Source organism: Struthio camelus, chromosome 1 (genome assembly GCF_040807025.1).
Source record: "Struthio camelus isolate bStrCam1 chromosome 1, bStrCam1.hap1, whole genome shotgun sequence".
Lineage (NCBI taxonomy): Eukaryota > Metazoa > Chordata > Aves > Struthioniformes > Struthionidae > Struthio > Struthio camelus.
The window spans coordinates 2,526,165-2,546,195 of record NC_090942.1 but is presented as its reverse complement, the minus strand read 5'-3'; the positions used below and the strand labels follow the sequence as shown (position 1 = coordinate 2,546,195).

Here is a 20,031-nt window from a genome sequence, read left to right as displayed (position 1 = left end):
TCAGGAAAGAGGAAAAAGGAGGAGGGTTAAAAACAAAAGATTTGTATATAATCACAGCATTTTTGAAGATATACCTGTATTTATCTGGAATTTCTTTAAAAGACTCTCTTCGTATTCCTCAGCAATTCTGAGTTCTTTCAGCTAGTGGTTTGTTGCTAGTTGTAGAAACTTCATTAATAGTATTGGTTTGGGTAATTCTGCTGTCCATAAAGTAACTTTTAAATTTACAACGCACCATTAAATTCATTTAGAGCTTCATTTATAGGTGTTTAAATACATTTAACTCTGCTATTTCTAGAGATCATCTCCTCTTATTGACTGCGTGAAATAATTTATTTTTAAAAACTTGCCTCAGGGTTGTCTTTAATATGGACATTTTTAGTAAGATAATAGCAAGGGGAAGATTGGTTGTGTGAGATCATGATAGGTTGTTCATTCTTTTTTTTAATGAACTGCTCTGCAAGATCTTTTGCTTGTGTATACAGTAAAAATACTGGGAGAAGATAGATCAGCTGTTCTTTAAAAAGTCTTTTTATGGCAGAAATATAATACATTTCAAAGTTGATAATGCCAATGCCATGTTGTGTTAGCAGCTTTCATCCAAGGATTTGGGAGCTTTACAACTGTTAATTACATCTCGCAGCAAGCCTGTGATGTGTGGTGTTAATGCTTGTATTCCACAAATGGGCAAGGGGACACTTTTGTTAAAGAGTGATTATTTGTGATGCTGCGCACCAGAAATCGCACAAAAGTTTTGGCGGTGCTGTGTTCTGCACCTCTGAAGGTTAGGCTTTACTACTTAGTGTCAGTCAAAGTGAGTAATTTGCAGTGCCTGAAACAGAGCTCAGCAGTCTCAAGTCTTGTCTCCTCTGTTTTATCTGATCTTCTGGCAGCTACAAACCAGCAGTATATAATGATGAGGCTGAGAGACATTTGATGACTGTTCCGACTTGTTTGTAAATGCGTATAGTTATAAAAATAACCACGTTTAGAATATGAATGTGCATATAGACTGGATATCTGTTTGCTTCTCGTCCACCCCCTTTGCATGTTTTATGTGTCTTCTGGGTTGTAAGCTCTTTATGAGAGGTGCTTTGATATGACACACAGTAGAATGAAACCTTTCTTAGCATTGGATTTCTCCAAAATTGCCATGTACCAATATTTATAAGAATTTTTCTGCAACTTAAATTAATATTTAGATGTAATTTTATAGACAGGCCAAATCTCAATGCCCTTGTATGGAGATTTTAGAGATTTTTCTAAATTAAAGAAGTGGTTTTGGAAAAAGTGAGTTGGTAGCGGTCTTTAGCTTTCTAGTTTAGGGGCAGGTTTGATTACTTGCAATACAGCGAAGGTGCAAGTATTTGGGTTTGTGTTCGTAGAAATTCAGATACGTAACAGAAGAAAAGGCACCCCACTCAAACTCCCCATCACATTCCAGGAGCTCTGAGCAGGTCAAAGCTTCTAATTAGGTAGGCTCTATTTAGCTTAGAGATCGTACTAGTTGGTCATGTCAGGGCCCCTGTAACAAATTCATTTATACACAGATTTAAGCAGCTCTTCCTAGTCCATTAAGGTAGATTTGGGGTGGGGGGAGGTCAGATCTTTCATAGCTTTCATTTACCTAAGTATTTTGGGAGATAAATCTCTTATACCTGTAAAGTGCTTTGAAGATTTTATGAAAAAGTGTTTTGGAGCTGAATAGTTTATATCGATTATAATTTTCACAGTTATCTTTTGAAAATCCAGAATGGTGTCAAAATCCAGCTGATTATTGTTGAAAAATGTCTAGTTTCTTTTCGAATTTCTGCTTGTTGTAAACAGAGTGCTGTTCAGAACATTTTTGTTGATTGGTGTCTTTCCCATACTAGATTCAAGAATACAGCTCTTACAGGATCAGAGATTGTCACCCAGCAGAGTAACTGCTAGAACTACTCGTTCTTCGTCTGTCAATGGATTCTTGGACTCTTCTGCCAAAAACGATTCAGCAAGCATCTCAGATAGGTTTGCTCCACAACTAGTCCCCGTGGTAAGGAAAATTACCTCTAACCTCAGGATGGAAATGATAAGTTATATGCAAGTATGTGTTGGTCAGACCTTTCTTTCCCTGGAGCAATTTGACTGCTGTTCTGTGGACTTTAATTTTGTTTGTGTTTCCAAGAATTAAAGGCAGATTAACGAGAATGATGCAGGTAAACTCAGCTGAGAGGACAGGCTGTCTTTTCTGCCCAACTTTACACCAGAGTGAATCTGTTGATTGTAATGAATTTTGTCCAGTTGTGTACTGGTATAATGGAGCTGAAGATCATCTCTCTTCTGTTTCAAAAAGATGTAGAAACTACCCTATTCAGAGCAAACAGTGAGATGCAGTTAACAGGACAATGAGGACTACTTATGAGTCTCATCTTGCGGCAGTGGAAAAGCTGCTTCAGCCGAGTGTTTCAGAGCGTATGCTACTCACAACTGCTAGAGATGAAATTTAAGCACGTTTCTCACCTGCCTTTACTTTTTCAGTCTACGAATTCAACAATGAGCTTGGATTTCAAATGACTTCTTGCAACTTCAACTTCATCCCTCTCTCTCTCCCCCTCTTTTTTTTTTTTCTTCTTCTCTTTACTAGTCTGTCCCCTAACGGCATTCATTCTCCTTGCAGGCAGTGGGGGAGTTGGGGCTATGAAGCAGATGTGTCTGATGCTCCTTTTCAATGATAATGACAGGAGAAAGAAAAAAAGAAAAATGGCAGTTTTAAGCTATGTTTCATTCCAGGGTTATGATGTCATACTGATGAACGATGACTTGGCAGGCATGACTTGCTAAACACTTTTGCCACTATTTCTATGTTTAAAACCTGTAATATTTAGAGTTCGTGTTCTAGATAGCAAAGTAAGAGAACCTCCCATCTTATTCTGGGCTTTAAAAAAGGCTCTCCTCAGCGTGAAGATGGGGAACCTCCCATCTTTCAGTTTTCTCCTAGTATGGCTTCTTTTCAAGCCATGCAGAATTCAAAAAGTGTCACAAGTGTTGTTCCTTTTCTTGTTTCTTTCATCCAAAGGTTAGTTAGTTTAAGGTGAGAGAGAAGCCAAAATTTTTCTTACCGTGGAGGTTCTCTGCCTTCACTTCTTTCCCAGAAATACGTTTTTCTCACTTTTTATTCTATCTTTTTATTTTTATTTTGAAAGCTTATATTTTGGCAGAGAGAAGTGGTTTGTGGTGAAGGAGGCTATAATTTACCTTGAATTTAAGTTACTCAGTGGCTGCAAGGCTCCCTTTCTTATTAGCCTTCTTGTTCGGTGCCATTAATACCTTTTTGTTATTTACTGCACTAAGTTCTCAGGATATTTTTACATGCGGATAAAATTTTGCAGCATCAGCTGAAGTGTCAATGTGGTAAAACCTTCAAGGTGAAACACAGGTACCTCTTCGCCCATATTTGATAAGAATATAAATATGTCTGTGGCCTTAAAGTAAAATTGTATTTAAATTGTTACGTTTGGGACTGCAAATGATTTTTTTGTGCTTTTGGCGCCCAGATAATATGGTGTCACTGCAGTAACCACATTCCACTCCCATCATGTAGAAAAAGAAAATAAGAGTATGATCTGAGTTGTCAAGGAACAAGATAAGAGGTAGGGTCTGCTGCTCAGAGAAAGAAAGTAGATCTGATTCCCTGCAGCCTTATCCCTTGTGAGCATGCCAACACTGCACCAATTTTATATAGTTGTAATTAACTATACAAGGTATGAACAGAAAGGAATCTGTATGTCTAATCCACTCAGGGGAAGAAAGGTGCAGACCTGTACCTTTACCAAAAGAAAACAAAACAGAACAGAAGCTCGATGAGCATATGAGCAGACCCTTACTCAGCCTGGATAGTGAAGAAAAGTGAAGTAGTTCACAGTAGTCTTAATGCAAGCAGTCAGCAGATTAACTGTATTCTGCTTCATTGCTCATACCGTGACAACACACCTCTGTTACAAACACGCAGTCTGTCTATCAAACTAACGGTTAGCAAAGCCATGTTTAATAATTGTGCTCTGTGATTTAGCATGTTATTTTTTTACGCGTGCTTTAATTCTGGATTTGTCTGACCTGAGAAATTGCATTGTGCTATAGCACATGTTAATTAGCATGCCCTTAAAACTCAGGATCACGTTTTCCAGTCTACTGAGATCATAATGTGTATTGTACAAAGTCATTTTAAGTAAATGAAATTTGCAAAAGAGAATTCCCTCTCTGAGAGAGGAATATTGATTGATAGAGAGTTGGTAAGGCAGGTGTTTCCTGCATTGCTGGAATAAGGAAGCAAAGGCAGTGTATTGAAGATGCAGCAGAGGCAAATTCTACTATATTCAGTCGATTGCTGGTGAAAAGAAACTTAAGACAATACCATAACTAGAATTATTTCTGCTCTAATATACTGTGAGGTTGGGATGCACCAAAGTGATTCTCCGTAGTCAGTCCTTCCTGCTACATCCTGGCACATTTTGACTGTTATGAAGACATGAGGCTTCACTGGAGATGAAGATTGCCATTTTTCAGCAAGATTTCAGATGAAAATTCAGCTTGTCTAGATTGGTGAATCATATTTAGCACCTTGTTAGTTATAATGTAGCTCTGCTATTTTCCTAGAATGTATAACACATATACTCTAGAGTCTTAGCAAGAAAGAAGAACGTCACAGCCAATTAAGTTACCCTGCATGCCTTTAAGTTACTGTATTAAAGTTGCTCGTATTTCTTTAACAGGAAGAAGCTTCTCTCCAGAGGCGTCATTCTGCAACACGTCAGGCTCTGTCAGGGAAGGCACCTAGTGCATATGTCCAGCTGTTTCAAAGGTAATGTTGAGTGGTTTTTGCAGCAAAGTGAAAAATATCTGCTTTAGATTTCTTCTCCACTGCTTTTAAAGATGAATAATTAGAAACTGTCAGGGACTGCAGATCTCATAGGCAGCTCTCCTTTCTATCATGTTTAAATCTAGCCTTACAAATATATTGCACACAGTCTGTCTTTTGACTTGGGAGTGCAGCAGTCTCAAAGCAAAGATGTATGAAGCAGTGCTACCCACAAGTGACTTGTCTGAAAATTTGAAATTATTTTGTATTTTTTTTCTCTGGGAGAGCAAGAAAGGATCAGTTTTCCAGCAGCTCACAGTCTCGCACATGTTTTTCAGAGCTACTAGCAATTAGTGTTGGAAAATCACAGCCTTGCTCAACACAAGGTTGTTTGCTTCAGTACATCTTTCTGTGGATATCTCTGCTTAAAACAGAATTTCTGAAAGCTAGCTCCACTTCCTGGTTTTTTGAGGAAAATAGATCCTATCTTGATGGTCTCTCTCTTTCTTCTTCTTCCTCACAATCCCAGCCCCACCAAATGATGTTTAAAGTCTCTAAATCTCAGTGTGACTTTTGTAATTGGTCTTTTGTGTAGCCCTACCTTCCCCTGGTAAGTACTGGTGTAAATCCTTCTAATTTGAATCCGTCTTTGCTTGCTTTTCCTACCTGCCCTGAAAGGGCTCACAGTGTTGACATTTGAAATATCGTATGGGCCTATAAATCAGCAGTCCTCAGAGCGAATATAACAGTTCACATCTTGCAGCTCTTGTTTAAGGCCTGCACCAATGCAGGCAGCAGCTATACAAGCCGGGCGTTTTGAAGTAAATCTTTCCAATGACTAAGGCTGGAGACTCACTCTTTGAAGAGAAAGCTCTTGGTGAGCTTCCTCACCAACCACAATTTACAAACAGCAGTATGCCTAGTTGTCAGTTTTGTCCATCTCCAAGGCTTTTGCTCCCTCGGCAGGAATGGCCGAAGCATATTTAAAGTAGTTCTTGGGCTGTAACACTTTATTGTCCAGCATATTGTGGTAACTTGAAATTTGAGCCAATTTATGTTAATTCTTTAGGCTGCAGGATTTCAGGATCTCCATAATAATGAGGTTCAGCCATTTCTTTTGCAGATTAAGACCTCTGTGAAAGGGATAGAGAGGCAATCTGGGGGCCATAGCCCTTCAGCTGCCTTTCTTAATTCACCTTTGTTCTTGAGGCAATGCCCTATCTGTGAAGAACAACTGAGAGGTTGGGCAATTACCGCCTTCTCCCCACACTGAATTAATTAATGTGTCCCTGTACTTTAAAATTCACTAAATTGAACTCTCTCTAGAGAAATCAGCAGCAGAAGCTTCCGGGCAGAGATGCATATTATGATATATTTTCCAGCTCTTTTAGAAAAGAGTTCTTAAAGTAAGTTTTTTAAGTTATGAAGAAGCCGAACTTTTCTCTCCACTCATTCATTTTAAATTCTGTTACACTGAGAAGAGAACGGAAATCGGTGTTTTCTCTTGTTAGATGTTTTGGGTTTATTTTGTGTGGCAGAGAGAACAGTTCATCTAAGCCTGCCTTAGTCTGTTGCTCTTTGCTTCCTTTATTCCGCAGTATTCATTCCATGGAAGCTGATTTTTGGACTTAAGTATCAGACTGTTTTGGCAGAGCTGTCAGGCAGGTGAGAGAAATTCCTGTCACCCCCAATCAGCATTTGCAATTACCAGGCCTCAAGGGATAGATGCGCTCAGTGGAACTGGAGGCAAGAGTAGACAACACACCATTCCATGGAAGAAGTGAAGTCAAGAAATGCCACAAATATGAATGTTATAGAACAGTTGACATTCTGAGAGAGAGTCTGAATCTTGGAATATAGCAACTAGATGGCAAAGAACCTGGTAGGTCATTTAGTGCAGTCCAGTGGCTAAGCACGTGGTTGTTCCGTAGAGCATGTTTATTTGTACAGAATCAGTCGAGTTTTAAATGCCCATTAGAAAGGGACTTTCACCTTGGAAAAGCTTTCCTGTTGTTTAATGGATCTCTCTTTCAATACGAAATCGTGGACCTGGGTCATGCTCACGTTGCAGTAGCTTAAAGGCTTATTGCATGTCCCCCTAGGTGCCGTAGCAGTCCTTGTGCGCACTCTTAGTCCACAGTAAATGCACTGTGATGTAGTTTGGCCTCAGCTTTCGTCGAGGGCTGAGAAAGGAATTTATACACAGACTGTGTGGCTCAGCAGACACATGGTAATTCATTATATCGTTATTCCTATTAATATTAGCTGCATCATCCAAATAATTTTTGCATAGTTCAGGTATATAGACCTTGTTTTATACCTTCCCTTTGTTCTTACTTAAACTATGTATGGTAATCTCTTTTTGTCTTTCTTTGTTAAGCTAAACACAGTAGTGTTACTGAAAATTCTCTCCAATTTGTTAATTAACTGTCAAAATTGACCAGAGTGTTTCAAGGGCCACTACGAAAAGTGCTGGCAAAGCACTTTTGGCCTCCGTCCGAGGCCACAGTACTTCATTGTCTCTGTGTATGTTGCTCAAAAATTGCTCTGACCCTTTCATGCAGTCATATTGCATTAGAAATCCAGGGTAGACTCTCTTCTCAGTGTTAGGTCTAGATCTGTCTTGGCTTTATTGCTTTCTAGAGTTCTCTCCCCTGTGGAATATCCATATTTGATGTAATTTTTCCCTGGTTTTTTTTTTATTTGGAGGGTTTTTTCTCTTTTTACTTGGCTTCATACATTGACAGAAATCATACCTATTTGAAATCTGATTTTAAAAAAGATCTTGCTTTCGATTCTTGTTTTAGTCTTATCAGCATTGTTCTGATGAATTCTTATTTAGAACGAAATATACCTTTTTCTTTATTCTCATTGTCAATGGCAGCGCATAAATGTACTTCATCTGCTTAATCACTCTGCTGTTTATGTAAAAATATGATTCCTTTCACTGATAACACATCTGGCCTTATAGAGGCTTTCAGCTGATTAATCTTGATGTTGCTAGCTTACTTCTGTAGCACTCCTCTCTGGGGGTTGCTGCTTCTATAGAAGAGCTGACCAAAAAAAAAAAAAAAAAAAAAGCTTCAATCGCTCCCAATGCAAAATCTCCTTTTTACCCTAACCTGCCAGTGAGGTTGGACTCGATTGAAGGTGTTGGCCTGTAACTGGGAGAAGCATTTCGTTCTATCTGTTCGCTACTGGAGAGATGACATCTTGGAGCAGGGTGGGGCAGACGGAGAGAGAGGGCGATTCAAAAAAGCAGATTAATTTCCAGTTCCATTTATAAATGCGAAAAGGAGGTCTGCAGCTTGCCATGCTGGGTGAAGTTAGTATAGAATGAAACTTTGTTCCTCCAAAGGCATTGTAGATAGCCTGAAGCAAAATAGAGGAAGTACTTTAAAAAGTAGCTGATTCTAATTTGAAAAGAACAAATTTGGTTATTAAGTATACAGGTGACTGACCATGTATATTTTTAGAACATAGAAATACCGATACTGATCACCTAGAATTTTTTCAGTTTATAACTTGCTTCAATTGAAGGTTTCTTAAACTGTTGGACTAGATTTTCATTCGATATAAACTAAGCGAGTAGCTCCATTAAGATGGTTTTCCACCAAACAGACTAGGGTATTAATGCACAAATCAAAGACTATCAGTGCAAAGTAGACTCTTCTGCATCCAGGCATTTTTTTATTACGTGGCGAGGAAGGGTTCAGTGACATGAGTATTTCTTCAGTGGCTGGCAACGCTGATGACTAAACACCCCTGCCCCTTCCCTTTCTTCCGCTGTCCGCTCTGTGCTGCCTCTGGCTCAAATGTCATATGGCTTAGTGATGTATTAGACTGATCAGGTTTTGCCAAGCAAAAAGGTTATTTTTTTAGCCAGATCAGTTCACGCACTGGTTGAAAAACTGCTTGTGCTGATATCACGCTGAGAGTGCACCAGCAGTGTAAACGGGTGCCTGTGGACGGGAAATGGTAGAGGACAGAGGCAACTCATCTTGCTTTTGAGCAGCACTGCCACAGAGGATGAAGACCCCGCTTCAATTAGCAGTGAACCTAAAGTCTATGAAATTTATGGAACTGATGCCAAAAATGCTATACGCAAAAAAAAAACAAAACCCCATACCTAAGGTAATAGATGTTTTGAATTTTCTGTGTATGTGTAAATATTAAAAGATTCTTTGATGTTTAATCTCAGTCATTACGTGTTTTAACACAAACTAAAATAGATTGCTTAATTTTCCTGAGTATATGCTAGAAGGCTTTAAGAGTGGTGTCAAACAAGTATCTAACTTGTTTTATTTATTGCAGCCCCTCAGGGTTGTCTACATAAATTCAGATTCTTAAATCCAAATTACTAAAAATCTGGCCTCTTTATTTTTTTTGCCTGTGGCTGTGTGCAGGTGTCGTTAAAGTCATTTTGATGTTTCACTGCTTAATACAACGCAGGGGCAACATTTGGTAGTTTAGAATAATTTCACTAGTTGTCTGTGTGTTTGAGGGCAATAAATAAATAAGGGGCTGGGTTGAAGTGTCAGTCAGATCAGGCCTTTAGCTAATGATTAACTTGTTGATTTCATCTGAATATTGTTGAAAGAAACTAGATTGAGTGAGGGGAGACTTCACTGAGAAGAGAATTTACAACATGCAGTCTTGCTTTTCTGAGCTGGGGGAAATTCATATGCTTTACAGCTTCACCAGCGCTTCCTGCCAGAGCTGGGAAGAAATAAGATGATGCATGGTCAACCTGTGATTGATGCAGTCTCTTCTGCTTGGATTTGTTTGCTTGCTTTGCTTGGTTTGCTGTTGCATGCATGTGGTTGTAGGTCTTGAAGGTCTTGAAGACCTTCTTGTCTGACCAGCCTCGCACTTCAATGTAATTTTGCTTTTCAGTTTTGTTTTTATGCCCCTTTTGATGACAGAGCTAAGACATTGTCCTGAAATACATGGATATCCCTTTTCAATGACAGGGTGTCATTTGACTTATCCAGCCAAAATCTCTTTTTTTATTTGACCTGAGGCATCCTAGTGTAATTGGAATTACAAACATTCTGAATCTAAACACCTGTAATGAAACTGCCAGCAAAATCAAAATGATAGGACAAAACTCAAGAGGCAATATAAAGAAGATGTTGGCAGACAGATGGAAGGAAAGCAAGCATGCTTGTCAAGCCTTTTAAAATATATGGGTTTTTTTGTTTTTTTTTTTTAAACTGACTGGCTGGGTGTTTTTAAGTTGTTTATCAGCTGAGATGTAGCTTCTAAACATGGATCATGGGTTCTGAATCTGATCCTTTCCGCCAGGAAGTAGAGCCTGTTTTCCTGTGGTGACCGAGTTCTTAAAGGGGTGACCGTCAATCATCTGTTCAGATTTCTGCTTTGACTCTTTTAGCCTGCATTATCAGGGTGATGTATTTCTGTGTTGTATATTGAGCAGAGATCTTTGTTAGGGGATTTTCATTTGTTAATTTTTTTTTAAATTTATTTTCATGATGCTGATTCACAATGAGCGTTTTCTGAGAGCCCTCAGCAGCTCTGAGGGCCATTAGTGATTCGAATAAGACCCTATATAATAGGTTCAGATTTTGATCCGAGCCAATAATGAGCAAACACCATTACCACTCAGCAGTTACTTGACAATGAAATAATAACAGCTTGAGAACTTACACTAGGGAAGCTTTATTTATAGGTGTTAATAAGAGGATAAAACTAAAGGAAGGAAAATTTAAAGCTAAGTAGTAGGAAAGCCTTGCTTGCGGTGCTGTGTATTGGGCGAGGGAAGATTTCCAAGGACAAGTAGAGAAAGCCTCATCCCTGGAGCACCAGAAGACCAACAAAGGGGAAAAGCCCTGCTTTGACAAGACAGGGAGGTGTGAAGAGAAGTCTTAGAGATCATCTGTGATTTTTAGCCTCTCTGTTTCATGCAGGGGAAATGGTAGTGTTATACTCTTGCTTTAATGGCCTAAGGGTGTGATTGAGAGCTTGATGGACTTAATTGTTTTTCTGTGTTTCCAAACTATAGCAACTGAGCCTTAACAAAAGGTATTACCTCTCCTTACAAAGGTAGCTTCTTCTGTGGGGCAAGCATTCACCAGTTCCTACGGCAATTAAAAATGCTTTTGACAGGCTTCCTAGAAAATCTAAAAAAAAATTAGCATGCACAGAAGTTGAATAGGCTCATTGCCCTTAGAAATACAGATTCCTTCAGTGTTCGCGTGAGGTGTGTCGGTGACAAAGGGTGAGTAGATACATGGAATCTTTCAAGAGTTAAAACCTAAAGTTCAGCATTTCAGTAAGGACCTCTCATGTCTGGCGCTCACCAGGGCTGTTTGTGTTTGGTTTTAGCTCTGCGGTTCCAGGCTATAAATAAAGTGGTGTCGATACTGCAGTTACCAGGAACGATTTTTTTTTTTTTTAGGTGTTATGAGTGGTGGTGACAGAAGGTGTGAAGATGAAGCTTCTCACCTTGTGAGTTAGTCACAAGGGTTGGAATTAATCTCACCTGATTTGGGGTGTCTGTAATATAAATGTCTCCATCTGAAAAAGTTGCCTTACACTCCCCTGTCTCAGTGGAGACAGAGTGATTCATCCAACCTGCTTTAGACCTCTACTTAAGCTGGAGTTTACTTATGCGGTAGCTGAAACTGTTCTTCTCCGCTGGCTATAAAAAGAGCCTGGATTACTACCCCTGGCTGCTTGGTGCTGCTTCTTTCCCAATGGAGATAACTTTGTCCTCGATCTGAATTGGTCTTGTAAACTCACTTCAGGCAAAATGAGCTCTATCAGCGTAGCCAGTTTAAAAGTATATCCTTGCTAGCCAAGTTTATTTTGACTGAAAAAGAGAAGGGCTTAGTAGCATGATCACGTGGCCAACAGATCAGCGGGGTCAGTAGCCTCCCAACTGTAGGCAGTGAAGAGCAGGAGAGAGGAGACTGGAAGTGGTTACCTCTTTCAATAAAACAGCTGCAGCAGAAAAGACAAGGGAAAGAAAACAAAGAAGAAGGAAAAAAAGGAAGAAAAAACCAGAAAACAGAAAAGACTAAGCCAAAAAATATTGTGTCTGGATGCATAAATTTGGGCCCTTTTCTCTGTCCGAGAGATGTGAGTTAACTGTCCTGCTCAAATGCCTGTCAACTTCTCTATAAGCATCTGGGAGATGAAGAAGTTTCAAGATTTGACTTCTCTATGCCTTAGTTTCCTCTGTAGAGTTGGCACGACACTCCTCTGAAAAGCACTCTGCGAGACTCTGAAGGACATGAGTTAAGCACCAACTGTGCTATTATGGTATATGCATGCATGTTAAACACACTTTATTTTCTTTTTGTGTCGTTTCAGGGACTTGGCAGTCACTCCTGCACCAGGCAGCTCCCATCAACAATTATTGGAGCCACCAGCACATGCATCTCTGCCCTCAGGTGGAGGGAATGTCACCCAAGAACAGAGCTTCCCCCCGACTAACCCTGAGAGCCGGTGAGTTCAGTTTCTGAGGGAACAGATTATCGCTGGGTGGAATGAACGTTAGTGTTGCAATGTGCAAGATCTCAAACCATTTCCCAAGCTAATGCAGTTGTCTCATCTGCTACATCAACAACCTTATTAAACATGTGTCACTGCATCATAAAACGATGTCTTGTCATTCATGGGAATGGTTTCGTTTAGACACCGTAACTCACGCACAGAGAAAGAATTTCAAGAGCTTTCTTTCACAGGGATGTCTGAAGGAAGAAATGATGAAAGAAACTTGTCAAAGTATAGAAAAACAGAGCTTGAGTGATAACCATTTTAGACAGATTTAGCAGAAGTTTCTGGTATTGCTATCAGAATGATTTCTCATTCTCACTCTAGAGAATCACCATAGTTACTGTTGAATACCATTTGGGAGGCTCGAGGTAGTATCATGATTTTCAAATTCTGATCTTGTCCATAGTGGCAACAGACCCAAGCAGGATGCTGAGCTCTGCAGTAACCTTTTACTTTCCCTTCCTATCTCTGCTATTGTTGATGCTGTGCTTCTTATCTTGGCCACATCTCTGCTCACCAGTGCTCAATGTCCTCATTTGTATGTATCCCAGCTAAACAGGCTCTGAACTGTCGAAGGGAAACCACTGCTATCTCATGTAAAGCTTTTAGAGAGGTGAGACTGTAAGAAGATTGGAAGGGGCAACATCTTCAATGTCTTTTAGGCTTTCAGCAATGAAGGGGGCTTTAGCCTGTTGCATTTCGTGACCTTGCTCTGCAGGTCCATGTTGCCACCTATAAGATGGCTGCGACTCACTCTAATGGTCCTGTTTCGTAAAGGACAGCTGAGCTCTGGCTGCCAGCAAGTCTGTCTGCTACTGTGGCAAGTGACATTGTGGCCCTTCTGTGAAGAATCCTGGATAAGCTTTTTTCCCATTCTGGCCATCTGTTATAATCCCACGTTCAGATGGAATACATAGAAGCAGCCGGATGCTACACAGCAAGGCCTAGCGAAGCATAAAATGTCCAGTTCCCTCATTCACACTGGAAAAGGGGTTGTACTTGTGGCCCTGCTACAAGCCAGCTAAGTTCAGCTCTCCTCACTCTCCTGTTCTGTGCATAAAGCTTACCTGAAGCCTGCGGCTTAGAATGAGCTGATGTCTATGTCGTATGGTTGTTGGTAAGTTTGGATTTGATTACGGGTTCGGTCCCACGTTTGATATCTTATTCTCATTCTGTACAGACCGGGTCAAACTTGCTGTTGAAAAAAATCTCGCTGCGCCTTTTATATCCTAAAGAGACCTCCAGTTCCCTCTATGTGATGTACTACCTGCCACTGTAATTACTAGTAGTTAATTAGCATGCTGTAAAAAGGTTGAAACCACAAGCCTCTGCAGATTCATTTGTCCTGGCTGTTTGTGCCATGGTGGAGCGCGCTGAAGGAGAACAGAGTGAGCGCGTAAGAGAAACTGAGTGCATAATAGGTTGCAGAGGGATTATGCATCATCTGTCCTTACCAGTAAGAGGCAAGACCTATAACTCGAATGAGTGTGAAGCTATGATGAGTTGTAAAGGTCTCACCCTTCGCATATGGGAATAAATATGTCTTTACACTTCACCACGTTTTGGTGTTTTGAGTTTAGCAGTGTTTTCATTTAGCACTGTTAATAACACAGTGGAAAAACAACTGTGAGGAGAGAAAAGGCAAACTGCTAATCTGATTCATTTTCTGTGCATGCATGAGGCCTACAGCAAAATTATATAGTCATGTTGTCAAATCCACTTGAAAGGAGAATAAGGAAAGCTTGGAAGAAATTTGTTTATAGGCCTGATGGAAATGCTGTTATGTAGATGTATTTAAAGTATTTGTGGAAAAAAACAAAACAAAAAAACAACCCGCACTTCTGAAGCATTGCAGTAAAGCCTGTAGTGATATTATTTGTCTGAATATTGAGGTGATTTAATCTTTTTTTTTTTCCCATTTCTCCCCAATTTTATGCTTTCAATATTTGGAATGGAAGAAAGAGTAAACTAAAAAAAAACATCAAGGGGTAAGAGCATGAAATACAATGTTGACCTCCAGGTGCAGCCAGTGAAGCAAACATTGTTTTTCAGGATCAGGGACCTCAAACTAGTCTGATATCTCATGAGGCAACTCTGTGTCTAGATCCCAAATCATTTGCATAATTTTTTCGCATCTGGCAGTTTCTGTTTAAAGTTGAGCTGTGGTGGAAACTGCACCATTATCCTTCAGGTCACTGAGACTTTAACATGTTGGATCCAAATCCAGCAGTTGTTCTCTTACTGCTGGTCTACAGGTAAAATAGATCGTCCTTGGTGGCATTTATTCCAAAGGTGAAAATTAAAGAATTGTTTAGATGTCTGCTCACTGACCTATAATTTTCAGCAGATCGGTTTCTAAATACATCCATAGCTTCTTTTCATTGCTAAGACCAGAGTTATGGTCTTCTCCTGGGAAGTAGACTCTGAGGCCCTAGTTTTTCCTGATTTCACAAAAGAAAATATCATGCCAGTTGCCAGTGACTTATGGAGTTCTCAGCTGGTGGCTGAACTCTTCCTCACAGAAAAGCGTGTTTTTTTTTTTTTTTTGCCTGGGGCTCCTTTTGTTCTCACTCATAGGCTTAAACAATTTGTCATTGCCTTTGGCAAGTAGCAGTCCTTCAGGGCAGTGTATCTTGCAACTGTACTTTAAAGATGACCACTACTAACGAGAGACAACGATAAGTTCTTTAGGTCCCTGCCCACTGTATTTCCTTACTCATTTTTACCAGTAGGGATGTTTGCAAGGCAGTTCTATAAGCCTGATATTGAAATAATCTGGTTACAGCATGAAAAGAGGGGCAAAATACAAAGCAGAGTTGTGACCTAGAGTTACAGGATGGAAATGAAACTTTTGAAAACTGTTACTATACCTTCAGTGCTTGCAAGTTTGGGGTTGGAGTCAGAACCTTATCTAGTGTTGACCAGGGCATTTAACAAAGAACTACTTCAAATATTTAGTTGTAAGTACTCATTCCTGCCAAATGTCATCACATGAAAATTATCCATCAGCTGAATTATTGTGCCGTCATGTGGAATGGTGCATGTTAGGGTTTGGCAGTCCAGTACAAGGATAATCTAAACAAGACCTGTAGCAGGCCAGTGTTTTAATCCCCAGCTCATTATGTTCTGTATTCAGTGCATGGAGATTCCATTTCTTTTATTCTCCTTATTCCATGGAGTACTCTTGTCCTTTTATAAGGTTCTTTTTTTTTCTTTTTTTACCTCCATTTCTTTTCCATTTAGCTGATTGGGACATTTGAGTAGGGGGAAAACCTTAAAGTCAGGACACAGCTATGCCTACTCCACTTGTAATAGTTATCTTTTCTGTGCTTGGCTCTTCAGGGAAGGACTAGAGATAGGTTATCAGAGCTCTTTTACAAATCACCTGGCAATAGCAGGTGCTAATGAAAGAGATTTTCCAAGAGCACAGAAAAGCACCCTTCCCAAATACCTTGGTTATTTAGATGGTGTAGAGCTCATAAGCTCTAGTTTTCCATTATTTTTGGTATTTGTTTCTTATTCTGAGTCATTTTACAAGAAACCTCCTTTGAAGTAAATGTTTCCTATGCTATTTGTACTGGAAGGCCCCACTATACAACTAAGCACTGAAGTGACTATTGCAGTACAGCCTCATCTCAAGGCTTATTCAAGTTCACAACTTAGCTAAGATCGAAATAACAGTGAGGCATTTAGTGGAACATCTATTCTTCCTCCTACGTTTGTTACAGCTGCTGTCACAACTACTGTACTATAACCCCTTAGTTTAAACTATTAACTCTCCTAGGAAAAATGTGCTGGTTTAGTGCCACAAGTGAACGTGAGTTACACTTGCAAGACTGTACGTATCATTGTAACTTATACTGCTTCTCCACATGGAAGAAGGTACTCCGTCAAAAGCACCTTTTCCTTCCAGAATAATTATATGTATACTTTGGGTCTTACTGAGTAAAAACGTTGTCAGTTGTTCCCATAGCTGCCAGCGTGGTATTGACAGAGATATTTATTGTAACACCGAGTTTTTTGGCATTCTTGTCATTAGACCATCCAAGTGGTTTTCAGGGGAACTTGGGTACTGACCTTCCCTGTACACAAGTCACCTCCTGCCGAGTACTGTATTCGCTAGTTCCCGCAGTCTACCTTGTCTTCTGCCCTTTAACAAAGGGACTACTAGAAGGGAAGCTAATGAAGGTTTCTGTTGAACCCCTTAGGATGCTGGATTTTGAGCCGTTACATTCATGTAGTTGTGCCTAGAGATCCACATAGGGTTAATTCTAACTATGTAATATTTATTGTTCACCTTTATTAGTAGGCAAGCACCTGAATATATGTTCTAAAGCAAAAACGGTAGCAGTCAGCCTTTTAGAAATTGGCATAGATGTTTCTGAAGAGTCCAAGCAGCTCTTTATACTGAGCCTGAATTTACTACGCCTAGTAATTGCTTTCCCCTGCTGCAGTTATGTCTGATGGGTATTACAGGCAGCTAAAATGAGATTACAGCTAGCGTTAAGCACTTGGCTACAGCAAGTACAGTGTTTGGTGATGAGCACCCTTGGATGCAGTGGACCTCAGAGGAAGACACAAGCACTCAGTATATCACAGGATATAATCTTCCTTGCTTTGAAGGCGATGGCAAAATTCTCACTGACTTTCGCAGTGCAGCTAGTGAGACGACAGTTACCTGTTTCTCATGGGAGTACCACACTGTTTTATCTCATTATTCATGATACTGTCTTCTTATAGCTTGGATTTGTTAAAATATTACTGAAATACTTTCGGTCTATTCCCTGGAATGCTGTAATTATAGTATTCTCCTAAGCTAAAATGCTCCTTATAGGAATTTGGGGATGAAATTCTTTGGCCTGCACTGTAGATAAGGTCAGGGTGGATAATATTTGAGATGCCTCCCAGACTCACAAGTCCATTAATCAGAGTTTCTCTCACCTAGACTGGAACAGCCCTTTCTGAACGCAGACAGACGTGAAATGCCTTAAGCACCACTCCAGAAATATATTTTGGTTTTACATTAAATAGGTATTTATTGATCTCTCTGTATTAATCAAGGCCTCTTTCCTTACTTTTCCTTAAATAAATTCAGCGTAGGATAAAGATGGAAACAGAAGGCCTTTGTCATGTCGGAACAAGCTGAAAGCACGATCATCGTTGCTGTTGTGTTCACATATACCTGCCATAATCTGAAGGCCTCTGACCACTCAGGCTTTGTTTTGGTTACTGATGTTCTGCAAGCGACCTAGTGGATGAGAGGTGCTGTGAACACCGCTCACTGGTAAACGGCTACTCATGGTCCGTGTTGTCACAGGAGTACTACAGAAACATTTACTTTCTCCAAATGAATGTAGAATCCACTGTGCTAGGGACTGTGCAAACATATAGGGTAGTAAGAAAGTCCTTTGGGTATGTGACTTTAATAGAGGCAAAGCAGATGAAGATGTTCATGATTTATGAACATTACTTCAAAGAGGAAGTATTGAGACAGATTAAGAAGTGTAGTATTCATAACACCTGTTGCGTCCAACTTAATAATCACTATTATTGCAACACGTCTAGTTCAAGAGAGCAGTGAGCAGCTAACAAAGCCAAGATTCCCGGTTCCTATGTTATCCCTGGAGAACAGGACAGTGACTCCTGGTGAGGGAGGCAGTGGTAATAGGCAGCTTGAACACAGACCTGGGTGACTACCAGTGACCTACAGAGTCTGGCAGAATGGAAGTCGGTTCTGAAGTTCGGATCCTTAACCACTAAACTACCTTTTCCCTCTGTCTAAATATGTCAATGGTACTAAACTCTTATTAGAAGCTTAGCAGATAGCCTGTTAAGTAGACCTCACAACAGCTTCAAGTTCTTGTTTTCAGTCACTCGCTAAGACAGAACATCATTTGAACTGCTGAACTGTAGATTTTAGAAGCAAGAAGCTCTGAGTTCTAATCCCAGATCTGAAGTTGATTCACTATATGGCATGAACCTCTTTGTTGTACCTGTCTGTGACTGATTAATCAAAACAATAAATAAAATGAAAATGAAGAGGGATAGTAATTGTGTTTCCCAACCCCAGAAGTTTTGACAGAATTGTAATGCATGGAAAAGTTTGGAACTGATAAATACTGCAGTTTATTTCTGACTTTTGATTGATTTATGTGACTGCAACATCAATAATACTGTCAGATCAGTAATGCTATCAGACTTGCTGCATATGTTTTTTTTACTGATATTTTAAAGCATAAATCATTTCCCCTTCTCAGCTGCAGAGAATCTGGTCCTGCTAGCGGACTACTTCTGATCTCCTCATCTGGTGCCCCTGCTACTGAAGGTTTGCCCGTTCGGACCCCTCTTCCCCATGCTCGGCTCACTGAAGAAGCCAAAGTTGAGCATCAGGATTCAAGAGGAGCTGAAAACAGAGTGGACAGATTGGAAGGTTTGAGCGATATTCCAAAATAATGGTTTTGCTCAGGCTATGCGTCGTGCTTACTATAATGATAGCAGCTTTATTCGGGTGACAGGGCAGCTTCTTCATGCTTCTGAAAATGGCTGACTTAAATAATCAGCAATGTTATGATTGCAGAATGATCACAGTGTACAGCAGCATGCTTAATGTAGCAGATTTCTCGTAGTGAACTTCTAGAGAAAATCAAAATCTTGACTACATACTTAGGCATAAAGTTACTCTTCTATTCATGTTACGTAGGGTAGCCACTAGACTACCTGGAGATACTTCATCTTTTTTTTTTTTTTTTTCTATGACACACTAGGTTTTCAGCTGGAGACATACTTTGTGGTAAATTTTGACTTTTGTTGAAATAAACCCCTGCTATTGAGTGTTTGTTCACTTATTTATTCATAATTTCTGCAGAGACTGAACTCCCTAGTGAAAGTCTTCAGAGAAAATCCAGCAAGTCCAAGTCTGGTTCTTCTTGTGTGCCTCAACTCACCAACCGGCCAGGCTCCAACTCCAAACCGATCCTACCTCCAATCCCATCTGGGCGGAAGAGAACTAACCCTTGACGGCAGCTACTAGCGAAATCTTTGTCTTGATCGTGCTAAATCTTTCCATCTAACAGGAATACTGATTTTGATATAATTTCTCCTCAACAAACAAAAGTCTATCAAAGATTATTTCTAAATCCATTTCTGATTAACTCTGAATAGCTCTTCCCTCTCCAAAAAAAAGTTATTTATTTATAACTTTATTAAAAAGTAATTTCTGCATTTCCCAAAGCTAGAAATTATTTCCCCAGGCACTCTCAGCTGGGAAGTGGCGTAGAATTTTTCCTGACAGCCACATGACCATATCTTCCATTAATTTCTTTTTTCCTCCCCCTCCCATTTCACAGATTTAATTGAGGTGTGAAGTATGATGGCCTCTGATAATATTGTCTCTATTGCAAGACTAGTGAGTTATTCTGAGGAGGAATGTTGTGAAATGTTCAGGGTTAAGTTAGGATTGAAAACTGCTTCCAAGACTTTTTTGATAAGTGTAATTTCTGAAGAGATGAGACAGTCTTTGATTTGCACATGTATTTAAACAACCAACCTAGTAAGGAACCACCAGAAAAAATATTAATTACTGTGAACTAGCTGAAGCTGTAAGTGCTCTGTGAAGATTTGTTTTTCTATATGTAGAGCAGAACTCTGACAAGTAAATAAAACTCTTAAATTGA

At 39.8% G+C, this 20,031-nt stretch overlaps 1 protein-coding gene across 6 annotated transcripts in view; it reads left to right on the top strand.

Moving 5' to 3' along the window:
* Positions 1-20,031, top strand: part of LRGUK (leucine rich repeats and guanylate kinase domain containing) — a 54,048-nt gene extending 34,017 nt beyond the window's left edge. For 2 of the 6 annotated variants that reach the window (XM_068952809.1, XM_068953066.1), the window contains 6 exons: positions 1,875-2,032; positions 4,749-4,837; positions 12,173-12,307; positions 14,317-14,346; positions 18,616-18,788; positions 19,224-20,031. In XM_068952809.1, the coding sequence (XP_068808910.1) occupies positions 1,875-2,032; positions 4,749-4,837; positions 12,173-12,307; positions 14,317-14,346; positions 18,616-18,788; positions 19,224-19,375 (737 nt within the window). In that variant the 3' untranslated portion in view covers positions 19,376-20,031. The remainder of the gene's footprint in view (positions 1-1,874; positions 2,033-4,748; positions 4,838-12,172; positions 12,308-14,316; positions 14,347-18,615; positions 18,789-19,223) is intronic. The other 4 variants (XM_068952988.1, XM_068953222.1, XM_068952897.1 and 1 more) reach the window with 2 other exon arrangements.